This window comes from Grammomys surdaster, unplaced genomic scaffold (assembly GCF_004785775.1).
Source record: "Grammomys surdaster isolate TR1022 unplaced genomic scaffold, NIH_TR_1.0 220, whole genome shotgun sequence".
NCBI lineage: Eukaryota > Metazoa > Chordata > Mammalia > Rodentia > Muridae > Grammomys > Grammomys surdaster.
The window spans coordinates 16,006,913-16,025,162 of record NW_021604665.1 but is presented as its reverse complement, the minus strand read 5'-3'; the positions used below and the strand labels follow the sequence as shown (position 1 = coordinate 16,025,162).

Sequence of the window (18,250 nt, the reverse complement as noted above, 5' to 3'; positions counted from 1 at the left end):
GAAAGAAAAAAAACTAACCAAATGTGTATCTTCAGATGAGTAGTTTATTGTAAGATTTATCTTTAGTTGTGTAGATATGTATATCATGTGTGGGCATATCCAGATGAGTGCAGGTGCCTGTGGAGACCAGAAAAGGGCATTAGGTTCCCTGGAGTTTGAGTTACAGGTACCTGTGCAGGCCACTTGATGTAGGTGCTGGGAATCAAACTTGTAAGAGCAGTACACACTCTTAAACCCTGAGCTATTTCTACAGTCACCATGCAAAGTTTTGAGATATTTTTTAAAGATGTATTTATTTATTTTATGTATGTGTGTACACTGTCGCTCTCTTCAGACACACCAGAAGAGGGCATCAGATCCCATTACAGATGGTTGTGAGCCACTATATTGTTGCTGGAAATTGAACTCAGGACCTCTGGAAGAGCAGTCAGTGCTCTTAACCACTGAGCCATCTCTACAGCCCAGAGATTTCCCCACTCCCCTGCTCCCATCAGTTTCATCCAGCATAACTCCTTGGAAGCATTTAGTACACCTGCTACCTAGGGTATTCACACATACTTATCTAACCAGCAGACCCAGTTCTCAATGAAGGAAGTGAAGGGTTAAACTATAGCAAGGGTAAGTTTATGCCATACCGAGAGAGCAGCTGATCTCATAAAGGGTAAGGGTGGCTTATTCCAAGTGCATAAGAAATGCTGGCTTAGTGATTGTCTTAGTTTTCTGTTGCTACAACAAAGTACCAAGATCGGACAATTCATAAACAAAGGGATTTATTTAACTCAGTGTTTTCAAGGCTAAAGTGTAAAAAGATTTACCCTAAGATGGAGCAGTATATACCCAAGATGGGTTGTTAGGATAAGTTATCAGGTGAAGTTGCTTGCCACACAAGCCTGTCAATCTGAGTTTGATCCTCTGATTTCATAGTCGAAGAAGTGAACCGACTCACTCGAGTTTTCCTCTGCCCCGCCCCTACACACATGGTACTTGTTCATCCTTCACCACAATAATAAAATTAAAATTTAACCAAAGCACCATCTGTCAGTGCTGCTGAGGGCCCTTCTTGACCACACTACATCATGGCAAAGAGGGAAAGAAAATAGCCATGTACAGCAAGAGTCAAGTGAATGGGGTGGTCTTAATTCAAAACCACTCAGTTCATCATAAACATTATTTCCTTGCAAGAGCAAAACCTATTAACTTCTATCAGACCCCATATCTAATGGGTTCAACTGCTTCAACCCGGGCACACTGGAAACCAAGCATCCATCACATGAATCTTTGAAAGACAGACTGTATCTTAAGTGTGGTTGAGGCGGCTCTCTGTGAAGTTGGAGCCACCTATTAGGATGTGGCATATGCATTTAACCAGAGACTGCATGGTTCTCCACTCTCAAATGGGAAGAACATGTGACTGAAGGAAGCAGTATTAATAGGCCACTTATTTTCACTGCCATTAACTCACTGGGAATTCTGTTCACTCTGTCTGTAGAGTTGAAGGTCCTGGTACCCAGCATAGTGTTCTGTATCTGTGGACCCAGTAAGTATCTTGTTGAACTACAACCCATGCTGAAGTTAATGCATGTGGTGGTTTGAATGAAAAATGTTCCCCACAGGCTCATGTATGTGAATTCTTGGTCCCCATTTGGTGGAGCTGTTTAGGGAGATTATGCAACTTTTAGGTCTTTCTGGAGCAAGTAAATCACTGGGGAAGACTTTGAGAGTTTATATCTTTGTTTCATGTCTGGGTCACTCTCTTTATTTCCTGTGTCTGGATGAAAATGGGATCAGCCATCTTCTGGTGCCTGCTTCCAAACCATGTCTGCTGTTATGGACTCTGGCCCTCTGGAGCCATAATCCAAAATAAATGTTATTCCTTAACTTGCTTCTGGACATGGTATTGTATCACAGCAACAGAAAAGTCACTAATACAGGGCACAGTGTTTTTCTTTGTTCAGGGACTAACAAAGAAGAGGAGATGCTAACTTGTCAGGGATATTAATCCTACTCAATGGGAAGGCTCTTCAGGGGTCTTTACAAACAGATCAGGGGTACCAAAATTGCTTATAGTAAAGTGGACAGGATCCTGAATTAATTTGCCCTCTCTTAACTGTTTTGAGCACTCTGTCTTTTGTTCTTCTCCTAAATCATTGTGCATGTGGCACTTTCAAGACCTAGGTCTTGTCAGATAGATGGAACAGGAAAAGTCACAAAAACACAACGTGATACAAGCTAGGGTCATCTGGTGGAGAGGGAATCTTACTGGACAAAATCCCTCCATAGGACTAGAATGTGGGCACATCTGTAGGGCATTGTATGATGAATGATGGGGTAGGGCCCAGATCACTTTAAGCTGTGCCCTCTCTGGGCAGGTGGTTCAGGATGGTATGAGAAAACAGGCTGAGCAGACCAGGAGCAAGCAAGCTGGTGAGCAGCACTCTATTATGGCCTCCTTATCAGTTCCTGCCTCCTGGTTCCAGCCCTGTTTGAGTTCCTGCCCTATGTTCCTTTAGAAATTCCTTCAGTGATGTAGTGTAAGCTGAAATAAAGATTCTCCCCAAGGTGCTTTTGGTCATAGTGTTTTATCACAACAATAGAAGCCCTAACCCTGACGCAAAGGATTTGAGGTCTTTGAGTCACAAACATCCCAGTGATGACATTTTGAAAGGGAACAGACAAAGATTACCCTAGCCCTAGATTCTATACTCTCTAGAACGTCCACAAACAGCTTTGGTTTGTGCAGTGACATTTTAACCTCACCAATTCAAAACAACAGGAATAGCAATAGGTTTCTTGTCTAGTGTTTGTTATATAAAGGAGGGAATGTATGAAAGCTCTTGGCCAACTTCTGCAAAATTGCCAACATGGAGAAAAGTCTTTATGTTAAAGACCTAAAAACTATTTTAGAGTAATTCATTAAGGACCCACATACTCATCAACAAGTTATCACAATTATCAGGTCATGACTCATCTTCTCCTACGTATCCCTCCTTTTTTGGGTTAAGGAGTCAAATCCTCACCAATGAGCACACACAGAGTTTTCCTATATGTATGAATCAGGAAAGAAATTTCAATATTTGAGTAATAAATTTAAATTTTAAAATTAAAATTTTGATATTTTAAAATTTTTATATCATATGTGTGTCTTTCTCCCCCTCTGCTTGTGTGCCTTTTCTCTCTTTCTCCCTCCCCCTACCTTGGTGGCTTCCCTGATCTTGGTCCTTGGGTCCAGTGAACTCACCCAAGAGCAGCTTCCCAAAAAACCTGTCTTCAATACATTCTAATCTGGCTTTTATTGGCCTATTTCACCAGCGGAGAAATAACCTATCAGTCCAAACTTTGAGAAGTGTTGTTTTACACATCCATATAGACTAGATTTCCCTAACTCTACTCACTGGTGGCCTTTCACTATGCTCTTTTTCCTGTTTGAGTCCATTGACTAAATTGCTTATAGTGCTTAAAATCAGTGTTTCTGGGTAGATTCCTTGGATTTAGATTTTGGTTTTGACATGTTTGATACATGACTTGAGCAGACCACTTAATTGTACTATGAGGATTAAATACTTAAAAAAAAAAGTGTTTATGTAGTATAATACTGGTGCTTAGCCAATGTTGAATAAATACGACTAGTTTCCAACCAAGGAACTAGAGAGGGACTCATTGTCTGCGGAAGGCCTTGAATATCGTAGATTTTTGTTGTGTTTTGCATGCTTTTAACATTAGTAGGTGAACTCCAGATAACAGCCTGGAAGCAGTCTCAGCCTATTACCTAAGTCAGGCAAAGCCACAGCTTTAGACACCACAAGTCACATGACCCCGTGAATCACGTGACTCCGGAAACAACATGGCTGCGCCCGCGCGAGAGCCGGCTCTCCATTGCTGCACCGGGCTGGCTCAGGTCTTCTTGCTGCTGGTGCTGGCGTGCGGTGCAGCGGCGAGCGATGAGGTCGAGGCCGCGGAAGGTGCAGCGTCCATCACGGGCTCGTGCGGCTGCGGAACGCCCCAGAGGGCCAGGGCCCATGGGAGCCCTGCGGCGGCTCAGCGCTACTCCCGGGAGGCGAACGCCCCGGGCCTGACCTCGGGCCCGCGACCGCTCGCGCTCACCAAGGTGCGCCTTCCATTCCTGGGGCGTATGGGTGCCGTCGGGCTGTGGCTTGAGGCCTGGCTGGGCCAGAAGAGGGGTGATTAGGAACTCCTGGGAAGGGTCTAACCACATCCCAAGTCTCTCAGCTACTGATCTCATTTGACAGGTGTCCTCCTCCCTGCTCCTCCCCAGCGGGAGATGGGCAGGAGTTTGTGGCTGTGTATATCACTGAGACTTAGAGAGTTTAGCTTGAAGAATGTTGTCCATTCTTTCTTACCTCTTCTTGCTCTCTTCCCCCTTCCTCCTCTCTGCCCTCCTGCTGAAGAGTGAGTGTAAAGGCTGATGGATTCGGGTTTAAGTTCTTGTTATAGTACCTGTGGAGACTGAGTCTCCCACCTTGCCTTAAACTCACTCTGCTCGGCAGGCTTGTATTTATTCTGTTGTGGTTCTAGTTCATAGGTGAGGCAACTGAAGCTTCATGAATCAAATCTTAGTGATGGAAATTTGGATGGTATTCCACCTATGAGGAATGTCTATATAGTGTGGCTGGATCAAGTCTTGTGTAGCTAAGGTAACTGTTGGCATACAGATTTATTTTGCCTGAGCCTTTTGTGTCAAGTTCAAGGATTAGAAAGTAGGAAATGGAAAAAGAGCCTTAGAGAAATAATTCTATGTGAGTTTATTTTATTGTTATGCACAAAACAAAAAACTATACAGTAGCAAGTGGAATCAGGATAGCTACAGTGAGGGAGGGAGAGACCTATGGATTCTCTATCCTTGAGAAGTTTGACACAGCACATGACTATAGACACAGTTGGACCCAGCATCCCCGGGCCCATTGTTGGCTGTCCCTTAGCCATCTTATGTTAGTGTAGCTCTGTTTTATAGAGTGCCTCCCATCTCCTAAACCAGTTGGAAGAGGAAGAGTTCCTTTTTGGTGGCTCCAGGAAAAGTTCCCAGATAAACTTTGAGCCATAGTCCTGTTCCCAGTTGAATCTTTGTGGTCAGAAGAATGCCACAATTGGCCAGGCTGGAATCTATACATTGAACTAATAAATTGTCCTATGCTATTTAAACTCACTGAGAAGTTTGCTCTGAGGGTGATGTTGGCTCCTTCATGGTAGACCCAAGCATGTTTGTCTTCAGAGTGTTCTTCAAGATCCCTTATCCCAGGGTAGATGAAACAGTGTATCCTTGAGTACTGGTGGGAGATACTTTCCCAGAAGGGAGACTCAGCTACTTTCTTGATACAAAGGGAAAAACAAAACCTGTGTTAGCAATGGCTAGTGGGAAGTCTCACCCAGGAGAAGACTTTCTGCCTTGGACACTTTTTTGTTGATCAAAGGCTCCAGTTGACTCTTTGATGCTTTGGGCTTCCCTAGACAGTTTCTACTGGATACTGTATCTGATCTGATGCTCTACAAGCCTGCTGTTTACCTAATAAACTCACTCACTGGAGATGGGAAACATGGCTGTCCTAGGTCACCGTGCATGCTGAACTCAGGTCTTTGTCACAGGACATGTAGTTGAGTCAACCATCTTGGGTCACACATGTTTAGTGAGCTTTTGTGAAGTGATTTTTTTCAAAGGAGACTTCATATGCTTCTGTTGGGTAGACAAAACTAGCAGTTGCTCACAGTGTGATAACGGAATGATTCTTGGCTACTTTATGCTTCAGTCTTTTAAAATTACGTGTTTGGTAAATGTGTGTGTGTGTTTTTTGTGTTCATGTATGTGCTTCCGTGAAAGTCAAAGTCTGAGTTTAAAGAGTCAGATCTCTTTAGCTACCTTTACATGGGTTCTGAGGATTGTGTTCAGGTTGCCAGGCTTGTACAATTAATGGGCTCACACTGTGAGTCTGTCTTGAGTGGTGGCAGCAGAAGCAGAAGAGGGTTTGAACTTCCCTTTAGACACGGGGAGAGTGGATTATTGGACACTGGTCTTCCCATGAAGACACAATTAAAATGGTGTTTTAATTTGACCCAGATCCCAGAGGAGTGAAACACCTGGATATATGGACTATCACAAGAATGGACTTTTTCCATTAGTAGCATGGATGACTTGATTGGATAAGTTAGTTAGTTATGATCTACTTAGAGCATTCTAGAGCTGTTTTCAATCTATATTCTCCAGAATGGAAACTTGATCTATTCAGCCTATCTCTGTTGGTTAATCAAAGAGCAAAGAAAGTAGGCCAGGAGTCCACAGGGCAAACAAGCTTCGATGGTGTTAGTATTGTTGGTATTCACCTGGAGGGAAAAGGGTGTAAAAAATATTAGTAATCATAGAGAAGTCCGATGGTGCAGTGTGAGTGCACAGCTTCCTGTGGTCTGTGGATTTGAGCTGAAGGACACGAACCCTATTCTCACAGCAAGACCTTGTCATCTGTAGACTTGATTTTTTCCTTTTTTCCACTTTCTTTAACTCCTTTATGACTTTTTTGCAGGGGTTGGGGGGCGGATAATAACAATGTAGCCCAGGCTGGCTTAAATTCATAATACTCATGCCTTTTCAAGTGCTGTGATATCAGCACCAAATACAGCTTAAAAAAAAAAAAACTTTGATGGGATCTTAAGACTCATTTTAAGGCTATTTTGATATTTATTATTTTAAATGATCTGTATGTGCACATGAGTGTAAGTGCCCAAAGGGTTGTGGGACAGTATTCGTAGGAAGATATAAACAAACATCTGTTCACCCCCGATAGAGAACTGATGACCAAAGTAAGACCAAAGTAAGAATGCCACCAAAATCCAACTTGGGGTTATTTACGGGAACAGAAATGGCTCAGAGACAGCTGCATCACCAAAACATAGCACAGGAGGCAGCTCAGAAAAACTGGGGACTGGCAACACATTGCATACCCTGCATGCAGTTTCAACAAGTTGGAGAGTGTTGGCTGACTCTGCTTCTTCCAGGCTAGTCCAGCTAGTCTGAGAGTGTGTCTAAGCAGTTCTTACTACTTAAGTATGCTAGAGAGAGAGGGCTCTTGTGAATCTGGTCAGTTTCAGAAACTTCTGTCAACTTTTGTATTTCTTTGTGGACTTAGTAAGCGTCCCTGAAGGAAGGAATGCTTCATCTCCCTTACAGCATCCTGTTGTTTCACTTCTATGTATGTATCCTGTATTTTAAGGAGCTTCCCTCCAAGGTGAAAGATTTTAATCTGGCCAGAAAGTGCTGTTCAACAGGAGGCCAGAAGAGGCTATTAGATCCCCTGAAGTTGGTGTTCCGGGTTGTGAGTCACTTGATGTGGGTGCTAGGAACTGAATTCAGGTCCTCTCAAAGCATGTGCTCTTATCCACAGAGCCACCTTTCTAGCTCCTATTTTGAAGCTACTATTGAAACTTCTCTCTGAGATCTTAAGTTTTTCTACTTCTTTTCAGAGCTGGTTAAAAAAAAATTCACTCTTTTCCTAAGGACAATAGAATCTGTGTCCAAGGTGTTAAAGAGTATCAAGAATAATGGGTACATCCAGTTCAGTTCCTGAGCCAAGGCTATTACAGGGTTCACTATGACACAGGCATGTAGCTCATGGCTGAGGCTGTCTCGCAAATGAAGTGGACTTTTGGTCTTTTTACTTATGAATAACTAATAGAAACTTAGTCTTCATATTCATGGTCTTACACATTGATTCAGTGAAGCTCATTTGCACTTTGACTGTGGATCTTGTGCCATGTGGTATGCTGGAGGTTTGAAATGAAAAGTTTATTTTGGGCTCATAAGGCATCTGAGATACTGGTAAGGAGAAAATATTTAACTAAAAAAGGCTGTGACGATAGTTCAGTTGGTAAAGTGCTCGCCCTGCATGCATGAGGAAGGACCACAATTTGATCCCCATTGCTCACATATAAAGCTGGGTGTGGTGATGTGAGTCTGGCTATGGTGACATGTGTTTTAATTCCCATACTGGGGAGAAGGAGACAGGAAGATACCTAAGGCCAGGCCAGCCTACCTGGTGAGCTCCTAACTAAGGAGAAACCCTCTCTTAATGGAACTGCATCGTGATCCTGAAGATTATACCTGAGGTGGGTTTTTTTTTGTTTTGTTTTGTTTTTTTGTTTTTTTTCCCACAAGCACATCTACATGTGTGTGCCTACATGTGTACACACACACACACACACACATGAACACACAAATGTATACACAAACATGCACATATATAAATAAAGCATTAAGAGACTGTAAGATACTTTCTGTGTTTGTGAGAGGGAGAGAAACAGACAGAGAGAGAGAGACAGAGAGAAAGGCATATTTATCTGATGAAGAGATATTCATCAGAGGAAGCAAAATAAGATACCCTAACACAGCTAAGGGAAGGCTGTATGGCAGGAGAGGCCCCAGAAGGGTTGATCTCTGAACACGGACATAATCTCCATAGAGACAAAATCACTTGGGGAATTGATACAGCCAAGTAAGTGTGAGGTGGTGATAGATTCTGATGTTTCCATACTGAATGCTAAAATATGATAGAAATTCCTGCATAATTTTAAATAGGAGAGTAGATTTGATGCAGTTCACACTTAGGTCTGTTGATTAGTTAGTTTATGTATGTATTTACTTTGAGACAAAATCTCACTGTGTAGCTCTGGACATCCTAAAACTTGCTATGTAGAACTGGCTGGTCTTGAATTTATAGAGATCTACTTTCCCTGCCTCCCCAGTACTGGAATTAAAAGCATGGACCATCCTGCTTGGCTAGTTTGTATTTTTTTTGAAGTAGATGTTACATTTACATGGTTGGCTCTAGATTTTTAAAAAAGTAGGTGTAGAGTGAGAAAAATGATTACTCACTCACACTGTTCACCCACAAGCAGAGGCAAGGGAATCTTAAAATCCATGGTCCTGCAGTCACCTTTGCTTAAGCTCCCCTCCCCTCCCCTCCCCTCCCCTCCCCTCCTCTCCTTTCACTCCCTCCCCTCCCTTTCCCTCCCTCCCCTCTCCTCCCCTCCTCTCTTCTCCTCTCCCACACCGGGTAACATTACATCCTCTGTGTGTACCCTGCCTTCCTTCCATCATTCTGTCTTGGTGAGACTGCCCCATGCCATCTTATTAAAAGTTTCCTCTTTTGACCTACCATTTGCTTTAACAATCCACTGCTGATGCTTTAGATTGTTTCCTATCTTTCTCTATGACAGATCTGTGGTGAAGTGTTGGATACAGTATATGGACATTTTCAGTATTCTGGAACCTAAATACTTGAGAGGTGAATGACTAGGAGGCATAAATGCGTGTCAGGAATGGGGAGAGGTGAATGGGTGAAACTGGAGCCAGGGAGACCACAAGCAAGGGTACCTGAGGGTGGAGAAGAGGGAGATCCAAGAAAAATGGATGTAGGAGAGCCAGTGGGGCTAGGAGACCTAAGGATGCTGGGATTTGGGGGTAGAGGGATTCAAGGTCTATTCTTAGAACTGGACTGATACACTGGACAAGTATATTTGATACACATCAGCTGAAAATAACATCATTGAGAAGGCTTAGTGGTTAAGACCACTTGCTGTTGCAGAGGATCCAGGTTCAGTTACAAGCAGCCACATGGCTGCTAATGATCCAGTTCCAGAGCATCTGATAGCCTCTTCTGGCCTTGGCACTGCATGCTTGTGCTGAAGTGCACATATGTACATGCAGGCAAAACACTATTTAAAAAACAGCACCGTTATGACTGGTAAATACATTCACATGATTGAAGTAACCTCTGTCAAAGTGGAAGATACGGCAGGTAGTCCTGTATTTCCAACTTCTTGTCTATCAGCTCTAACTCTACTATGCTTATTGCAAACCCCTTCCCCCAGCTAATTACCTCTTTGATTTTATTCTCTCTTTCTTTGATTGGAAGTCTTGTTTCTATGTCAGAGACATGACAGTTCACAAAATCTGAGAGACCTGTAAACTGACTTTTTTTTCTCATGATTTTAAAGCTATGCTGTGTCTGTAGTGTTCTGTCAGATAGTACAGTTGAAAGCCTATTTTAATAAAGATATAATCATATATCATAAAATTCACTCTTTTGAATTTTATTGAAGTATATAACTCAGTGATTTTATTTTTCAGTGATGTCAAAACCATTATTGCTATCTTATTCCAGAATATTTCAGTGTCTCTGGAAGATACACCGTATCCATTAAGCAGTGATTTCCCTCTCCTGATACCTCACAGCCTCTGGCTGCTACAGACCTACTTTTTTTTTTTCATTAATTTTTTAGTTATTCACTTTACATTCTGATTGAAGCCCCCTCCCCTCCAAGTCCTCTCCTCACACACCTCCTCCCCCCAACCTCCTTCCCTTCTCCTCTTAGAAGGATGAGGTCTCCTCTGGATACCAACCCTGGCACATCAAATCACTGCATGGCTAGATACATCTCTCCCACTGAGGCCAGACAAGACACCCAGTTAGGGGAACAGGATCCACAGACAGGCAGCAGAGTCAGAGATATCCCCTGTTCCAGATGTCTGGGACTTGCATGAAGACCAAGCTGCACATGTACTACATATGTGTGTGGGGCCTACATCCAGCCTGTGCTCACTCTTTAGTTGGTGATTCAGTCTCTGGGAGCCCCCAAGAGTCCAAGTTAGTTGACCCTGTTGCAGACCTACTTTCTGAGTCCTTGCGTTGTCCTGTTTTGAGTATTTTATCATTTTAAAAATTTCTTCTATGTGTGCTGCGCATGTCTGTGTATTCATGTTTGCATCTGTGTGAGTGCGTGTTCACATTGTGTGTAGGTCAGAGGTTGGTATTGAGCATCATCCTCAGTTGGTCTTCTACCTTGTTCATTGGTGCAGAGGAGCTTAGTCAAAGCCAGGGTCTCTGGTATGTCTAGTTTTAGTAGCAGGCATTCTCTGAGGATGGCCTCCTCTCTCCATCTCTTGAGCCTGGAATAGCAGGTGGGCTGCCTTGCTCACCACTGCCTGTAACTCCAGCTTTAGGGCATCCTCACAGGTGTCCCACACATGAGCATACATGCACAGGAACCGTGACACAGACACCCAGACATACATAAAAAAAAAAGATTGAAATCTTAAAAAAGGAAAGAATACAGTTTTTCCTTACCTCTGTAGTTCACTATTGCAGTTTTTCCAGGACTGTGTCCTTTGCATGTCCTAATCTGTTGTGAGGTTCAACAAGAAAGAACACTTCCCAAAAGAATTTTCCCTTCTTTATCTGACCTGTGATTTGCTGTCATTGATGTGTGGAGTGATTTTGTGTGTGTGTGTGTGTGTGTGTGTGGGTGTGTTCTGTTGTTTGGATGTGTGGGTGCACTTATAAATACATGCATATATGGGTGGCAGAGGTTGACATTAGGTGTCTTCCTCAATTGCTTCTCCGTTTTATTTTATTATTTTATTTTTGAGGAGCGTCTATCACTGAACCTTGAGATCATGATTCAGTCAGACTTGCTGGCTATTGAACCCTTGGAATCCTCCTGTCTCTGACCTTGCATCCCCACCACTACTGGGGTTACAGATCTGAGCCACCATACCTCGCTTTTATGTGGCGGCTAAGGATCCACACTCAGGTCCTGTGTTTCTGCAGCAGGCACTTTACTGCTGGACCATCTCCCACAACCATGATTTTATTAGTTTTGGAGAGATCTCTGTGGTGGGAGTTTTACGCAGTGGGCATTGGATATGTGCTGAGAGCTTTGCAGCCTACACAGATACACTTTGCTTTTGATGCATGATGCCCAGTGTTTCCCCTGTTACTGCAGATGGTCCTCATCCCTGCTGGAGTATTTACAATGGGCACTGATGAGCCTCAGATCAAGCAGGATGGAGAAGCCCCTGCCAGGAGAGTCACTGTTGATGCCTTTTACATGGATGCGTATGAAGTCAGCAATGCTGATTTTGAGAAGTTTGTGAATTCAACTGGCTATTTGACAGAGGTATGGGTTTGGGAATGGGAGGGAGAGCCAGCTGTTTCCTAGAACACGCAGGAGGAGTTTAATAGCTACAAACACTGAACACTTCCTTTGTGCCCAGCACTGTGATGAACACTTCCTTTCTTTCTTTTGTTTAATTTCTCCTAGCAGTTCTATGATGTAACACGCTGAGCGTCAACACTGCTATGACCTAACCATATACTGGTCAGTGATTGTAGACAGTGTGGAGCACAGCCATGTTCCTAACCCTCCTCAGTACTGTGGTAGTGTTTTAATCCACCTGAGAGGGCTGCTGCTCACAAGGCTTTCTGAGGACACAGGTGGCGAGTAATTCTTCTCAGTGTATCAGCCTGCCTGTCCCACAGGCATTACACATTTCATAAATGGTCAGGTGCCTCAGTGCAGCTTCTTGTCGTTGTAGCTTTATTCCAGTGTGTTGGTGACTCAGCAGCCTTTCCCAGAGGTCACTGAATCCATGCAAAGGGGTTGATTTTCTAGTTTATGACTGTTTCTGTAAGAATCTCAAATGTTCGTGGTTCCTAAATCTGTTCCCTGTTTATCTTTAAAACCTTTACCCTTTTATTCAGTTTGTGGAGACCTAACTTAAAAAAATTGGCTCCTAACACCTCCCCTTTTATATTTCAAAAATTCATTTGGGAGTGAATGCCAAAGGCAAACCAGCATTTGGGTTCAGTTCTGCACTGCCTCATTTCTTTGGAATTTCCTAAAATATACCAAGTGGTGGTAAATCTTGGTTGTAGATATTTGTAGTAAGCTAAAGTCTCTATTCTTTTTATTTAATCTTCTTAGCTCAATTCATAATCTAAGTTAAAGAGAGGGAGTAAAGATGGGAGGGAGAGAGAGAAACAGAGAGGGGGAGAAGGAGAGAGAGAGGGAGGGAGAAAGAGAATAGGGGACCATAGAGGCCGGGAGGGTGTTGGATCTCCTGGAGTTAGAGGTCCTGGTGGTTGTGGGCTGCTGGAATTCCACTTTATTTTGTGAAAGAGTCTTTGTTTGAACCTGGAAAATGCACTTTTGGCTAGACTGACAGACCAGTGAGCCTGGAATCTACCGAGCTCTGCCTCCCAAGCTTCTAGCACTGGGATCACAGATGTGTGTAGCCAGGCTTGTCTCCTTCTTAGTCAGTAAAGATCTGGATAGTTCGTGCCTTAACCACTGAGCCATGTCTCCAGCCCTAGAGGAGTTGTAAAGAAGGAAGGCTTCACAGAGCAGAGTTCTTCTGGAAGATTAATTGGTAGGTGAGAATGGAAGCTATCTGAGAATGAGGATGGGAAACACTATATCTATTAAAAAGGACAGAGACCATACCCATGAAATACTGACAACAGTAGTCTCTGGTTTAGCCCTAGACCAGGAATGTGATAGGTGTTGTATATGTGTTCATTGAGTGACTAAGTGCTTTGGGTTGCTAGGCATCATGGTGTCACTAGGAACACATGGATACTATCAGGGGTGAAGAAAACTCATCTCTAGTCAGTAAAAACAGTCTAGAGGCTCTTGTGAGGCCTGATGTTCAGGCATCAGGACTCAGTTAACTTTATCTGAGGTGAGGATAGGTTTAGAAGGGGACACTGGGGACATTCCAAGTACTGGTCTTGGTTGAAATGAAGAGACTGGAGGATCTCTGTGCATTTCTTTTGAGCTTGTTGTGTTAGAACTACTTCATTTAACAGAGGCAGTTTGTTCTGGCCTCCTTCCAGCTCCATAATTAGAGTCTCTGGGATTGGTGAGCAGCAGTCTGAGTCCAAGCTGCTGTGGGAGCTCAACTGGACAACTTGGAGCCACTGGGCTAGAGTAAGAAGTTCACATAGGCCTGTGCAGAGCTCTGGGAAGCCCAGGAAGGCAAGCCTTATGTTGCGTGGATTTGTAAGAGCAGTGGGCTGTGTAGGAGGAAAACTAGACAGTAGAGTCATAGGAACTAAAGGACAAAGATCCCACTTTCAGAGCTGATGTCAATGAATGTTTGTGATACTACTGTCAAAAAATGATTAAAATACAGATTTACACCTCATGCTTAGATTGATCCCTTGACAACTGTAAACACATAGAACGAACATATCAGAGAATCAACAAGTTTGTCTTTTAGATAGATCCCAGGAGCAGGGCAGAGAACAAACAGCTTGCATCTGTAATATTATATATATTAAATGATATCATTTCTCAGAGTTATTTACAATATTGGGAGAAATATGTTTCCTTTCACAGGGCATTCATCTTCTTAGAATCTAATCTCATGCAGCCTTGCAGTCTTATCAGCTAATCAGGTCTCACATGAGAACAGTCTCATGAGAGACATGAACCTGCTTTAAGAGGAACTTAGATACTTTAAAGTCACTTTGAGAACCCATAGGGAAATCCTGCATTCACTTGCTTAGGAAGAATCACCACAGTAGCATAGGGAAGAAATTGGGACCCTGGACGCCTATAATTTTAACCTTTTCTGGCTTTTTCTTTTTTTATTCTCTTTATAGGCTGAGAAGTTTGGAGACTCTTTCGTCTTTGAAGGCATGTTGAGTGAGCAAGTGAAAACACATATCCACCAGGCAGTAAGTAGTGTTCAAACAGACTCTCATTTCTCTGGGGCTCATCAGAACATAAGTACTACCTTCCTCTCCCTCCTGGTGCCTAGCCATTCTCCCACTGAAGATTTGTCTCTGAATCACAGGTCCATGGGCCAGGGTACCTTCTCTGGCTGAAAATGTACAGGGCCAGGAAGATGCCTCGTTTCTGCTTGTGCCTGAGAGTGACACTGTACTTCAGAGTAGAATTCAGTCCTGTACTTTGTGTTCTACTTGCAGCCGTTTTTAGAATGGAGGATAAATGAGAGCTACAGACTTCTGTTTTCAAAGTCTTAATCTTGGCAAGGGCTGGTGAGGAGCTAGAGTTTCCCAAATATTCATGAATCTCTCTGTGCAGACTCAAGTCCACAGAAGGAGCACCTTTGCTGTGAATGTTCATAACTAATGGGTGCTGGAAACTAGGCCTTAGAGGAAGGGGTATGCCAGCTTGTACAGAGTAAATACAAGGGTGTGAATTAAGCCTGTTTTTCTCAGACATGGAGAGTATTCACTAGGCTCTGTAGTAAGTACTGTGTGTCTGAAAGAACTTGGGAATCTTGGGTCAGGCAGTTTAACAGGTCTGTTTTTTTTTTTTTTTGTTTTTTCCCCAAGACAGGGTTTCTCTGTGTAGCCCTGGCTGTCCTGGAACTCACTCTGTAGACCAGGCTGGCCTCGAACTCAGAAATCCACCTGCCTCTGCCTCCCAAGTGCTGGGATTAAACACCGCCTGGCTGTTTAGCAGGTCTGTAAATAATATTTGTTTGTACATGGATATGTAAAAACAAGAGAAAACAAATTCAGCTGGGACATCGCGAGTTCTCACAGCATAGTGGGCAGAGACTGAGGAGCACGAGACAGTGAGAGAGAGTGGGTCTCAGGGGCCTGCCGATTCAAAGAGGACAGATATAGAGGGTGACGATAAACAAATCTCACCTTAGTCTTCCTCTTTTATACAAGTTACCTTTAAATCATTCATGCCTGGGGACTGGAGAGATAGCTCCGTGGTTAAGAGCACTGGTTGCTCTTGCAGAGGACTCCTGTTCTATTCACACACTGGCATGGAGGCTGGCAACTATCTACAACTTCAGTTCTGGCGGATCTGACTTCCTCTTCTGACCCCCACAGGCACTGCATGCTTGTAGTGCACAGAGATACAGGCAGGCAAACACTGCCCCCCCCCCCCCACTAAAATAATAAAATAAAGTCCTGCCTGAGCTTCATCCTAAAGTATTTGTTTTACTGTGTCCTTTCCTGGGAGTAGCAGCATCAGGAAATGAACCTCTTTTAGCTCTCACTTTCTCTTGTATTCCAAGTATTGTAGCCCAACTTGGGGTAGGGGGAGGCGGAGTAATTATGACTTGGTCTCAAATGGTATTTTGGTGAGTCAGGCTAGTTTCCTTGCTTGTTTTAGTAACTGTTTAAAAGATATGATTGAACTCCTTTTGGATTCCAGTTTTCTCATTGCCAGTTAATATGTCTCTCATATAGTCTGATACCCAGTACCTCCACTGTTTTTGTTTTTTGTTTTTTTTTTTTAAATAGCATCTGAGTTCAGCTCAGGGTAGTGGTGATGACCCAGTAGGCTTTGAGGGGGGTGGCTCCTGTTTTAAGACACAGGGTTCAGATGAGGGATCCCATCTGTGCCTGTTTCTGTAATTTGGCTTTCTGATGGAAGGTGTCATGTCTCTTAGGAACCACTCACATATCAGTCGTGAAGGCAGATGTGGAGCATTGCTAGGCTCCAGAGGTGCCCTGAGTCATAGTGAGGGGTGTGTGTGCTGTAGCTAGGATGAGATCAAGCACCTCTCACCTGGACGAGGGGTTGGTCTCATGCCTAAATGCTTATAATGGAAAAGCAAACCTTTTAAGGTTGTTTTGAAAAGGTTGAACAAGTAAGGAAGTCTGTTGATGGTCTGGGAGGGCTTTATGGCATTTCCCCGTTGACCTGACTTACCTCTACTCACTGGAACTTTTGTAACTTCCCATTTCTATAACGTTGGGTGAGAGATGTCTATGAGATAAAGTTAGGTCACCTTTAAGAAGTGGATGAGACAGTGGGCGATCACCAGGAGTTACAGTACCCTCCCCTTTCATGGATCTTCAGGCCTTAAGTCAAAAGAAAGGCTCATTTGTGTTCTGCTGTGTCCCTAACATTTCATAGTAGTTTGATATGAACATTAAAAAAAGGGTGTAGGAACCTTGCTGACACTGTAGTAACTGATAAAATAATGTAGCAATTGTGTTTATTTTTATGTGGTTATTTTCAGGGTTGTATTCTGTTTATGCTGGTTTACACTAGTGGTATGAATTGTCTTTTTTTTGTTGTTGTTGGTTAATAAAACACAAATACAGGAAGTCACCTGATTTCAATGTGTTACTTAGGACATTACCTTAAGGTGGACCACACTTGTCCCTATAACTTGATCAGGAACTAGATTTGCTTCCTGCTCTCATCCCAGCCAAGTGGGTTCTTCCTTATGTTTCAATATTGTATTGTCACTTCAGGCTATACCTTAAGTAGAATCATGCCCTTTAAAGAGTTTTTTGTTGAAGGCATTGCTAATATGCTTCCCATCACATCCCCCGTTTATCTCCTCATTAATTTTACCCTCTAAAGAACACAGAGCCAGCGTGTAGACTTTCTCAGTCTGGATTTTGCTGATTGGCAGCTTCAGTACAGTTTACCTGTTGTCTCTGGTCTGTGTTTCCTGTAGATGGTAGCTGTGCTCCAAAGTGTGATCAAATTCACGGTGTACCTGTGTCATGAATATCACAGTGGTGTTCTCCTATAGCACAGTAGTTCTCAACCTGTGGGTCTCCATCCCACAGGGCAGCATCTCAGATATACTGCGTATCAGGTATTTACACTACGATTCAAAACAGTAAGAACGTTACAGTCATAAAGTAGCAACTGAGTATTTTTCTGGTTGGGGGTCACCATGACATGAGCAAGTGTGTCAAAGTGTCACAGCATTGGGAAAGTTGAGAACCACTGCTCTAGCAGGAAGCAGGTAATGTCTATTCCTTCTTTTTTTTTTGTCATATAAGCTGATGCTATGCTTAGGGGCTAAGTCCATAAATTTACTGGCATTGTAGAGGATGGGAGCCTAGGTGTTTTTAGTTTATTGATGGGGATACTTTCATAAAGTGATAGTTCTCCCACAAACTGTTTTCTTAACCATTGGTTACACAGTGGTGACCATTGTTACACAATGTAACAGTGTCAATTACAATTACAATTAACATGTAATTGTGTAACCATTGGTTATACAATGTGGTTACACAAGAATGATAGGTAAATGCATGATTGTTTACTAGTTTTAAGAAAATGAATTAGTGGACTAGAGAAATGGCTAAGTGGCTGCTCTTCCAGAGGACTCAGGTTCAATTCTCAGCTCCCACACGTGTGCTAACAACCGTCTCTAAATCCAGTCCAAGGGGATCTGATACTGTCTTCTGGCCTCTGTTGACCACTATATGCACACAATGCACAAACATACATTGAGGTAACATATCCATACACAGAAAATACAACATAGAAGTAAGCAAATTGGTTGCTTATTATTCTTCAAAGGTGGCTAGATAGATCTACTTCTCACATACCACCAAGGTGTGTGATTGAATGGAAGCTCCTTTGTGTGTGTGTGTGTGTGTGTGTGTGAGAGAGAGAGAGAGAGAGAGAGAGAGAGAGAGAGAGAGAGAGAGAGAGAGAGAGA

General features: G+C 43.0%; 1 protein-coding gene across 1 annotated transcript in view; it reads left to right on the top strand.

Annotated features, from left to right (window-relative positions):
- The first annotated feature begins 3,826 nt into the window (after nt 1-3,826).
- Sumf1 (sulfatase modifying factor 1) overlaps nt 3,827-18,250 on the top strand; it is an 80,718-nt gene continuing 66,294 nt past the window's right edge. Inside the window, exons 1-3 of the mRNA XM_028773064.1 lie at nt 3,827-4,105; nt 11,785-11,958; nt 14,448-14,522. Coding sequence (XP_028628897.1) covers nt 3,842-4,105; nt 11,785-11,958; nt 14,448-14,522 — 513 coding nt within the window. The 5' untranslated portion in view covers nt 3,827-3,841. The remainder of the gene's footprint in view (nt 4,106-11,784; nt 11,959-14,447; nt 14,523-18,250) is intronic.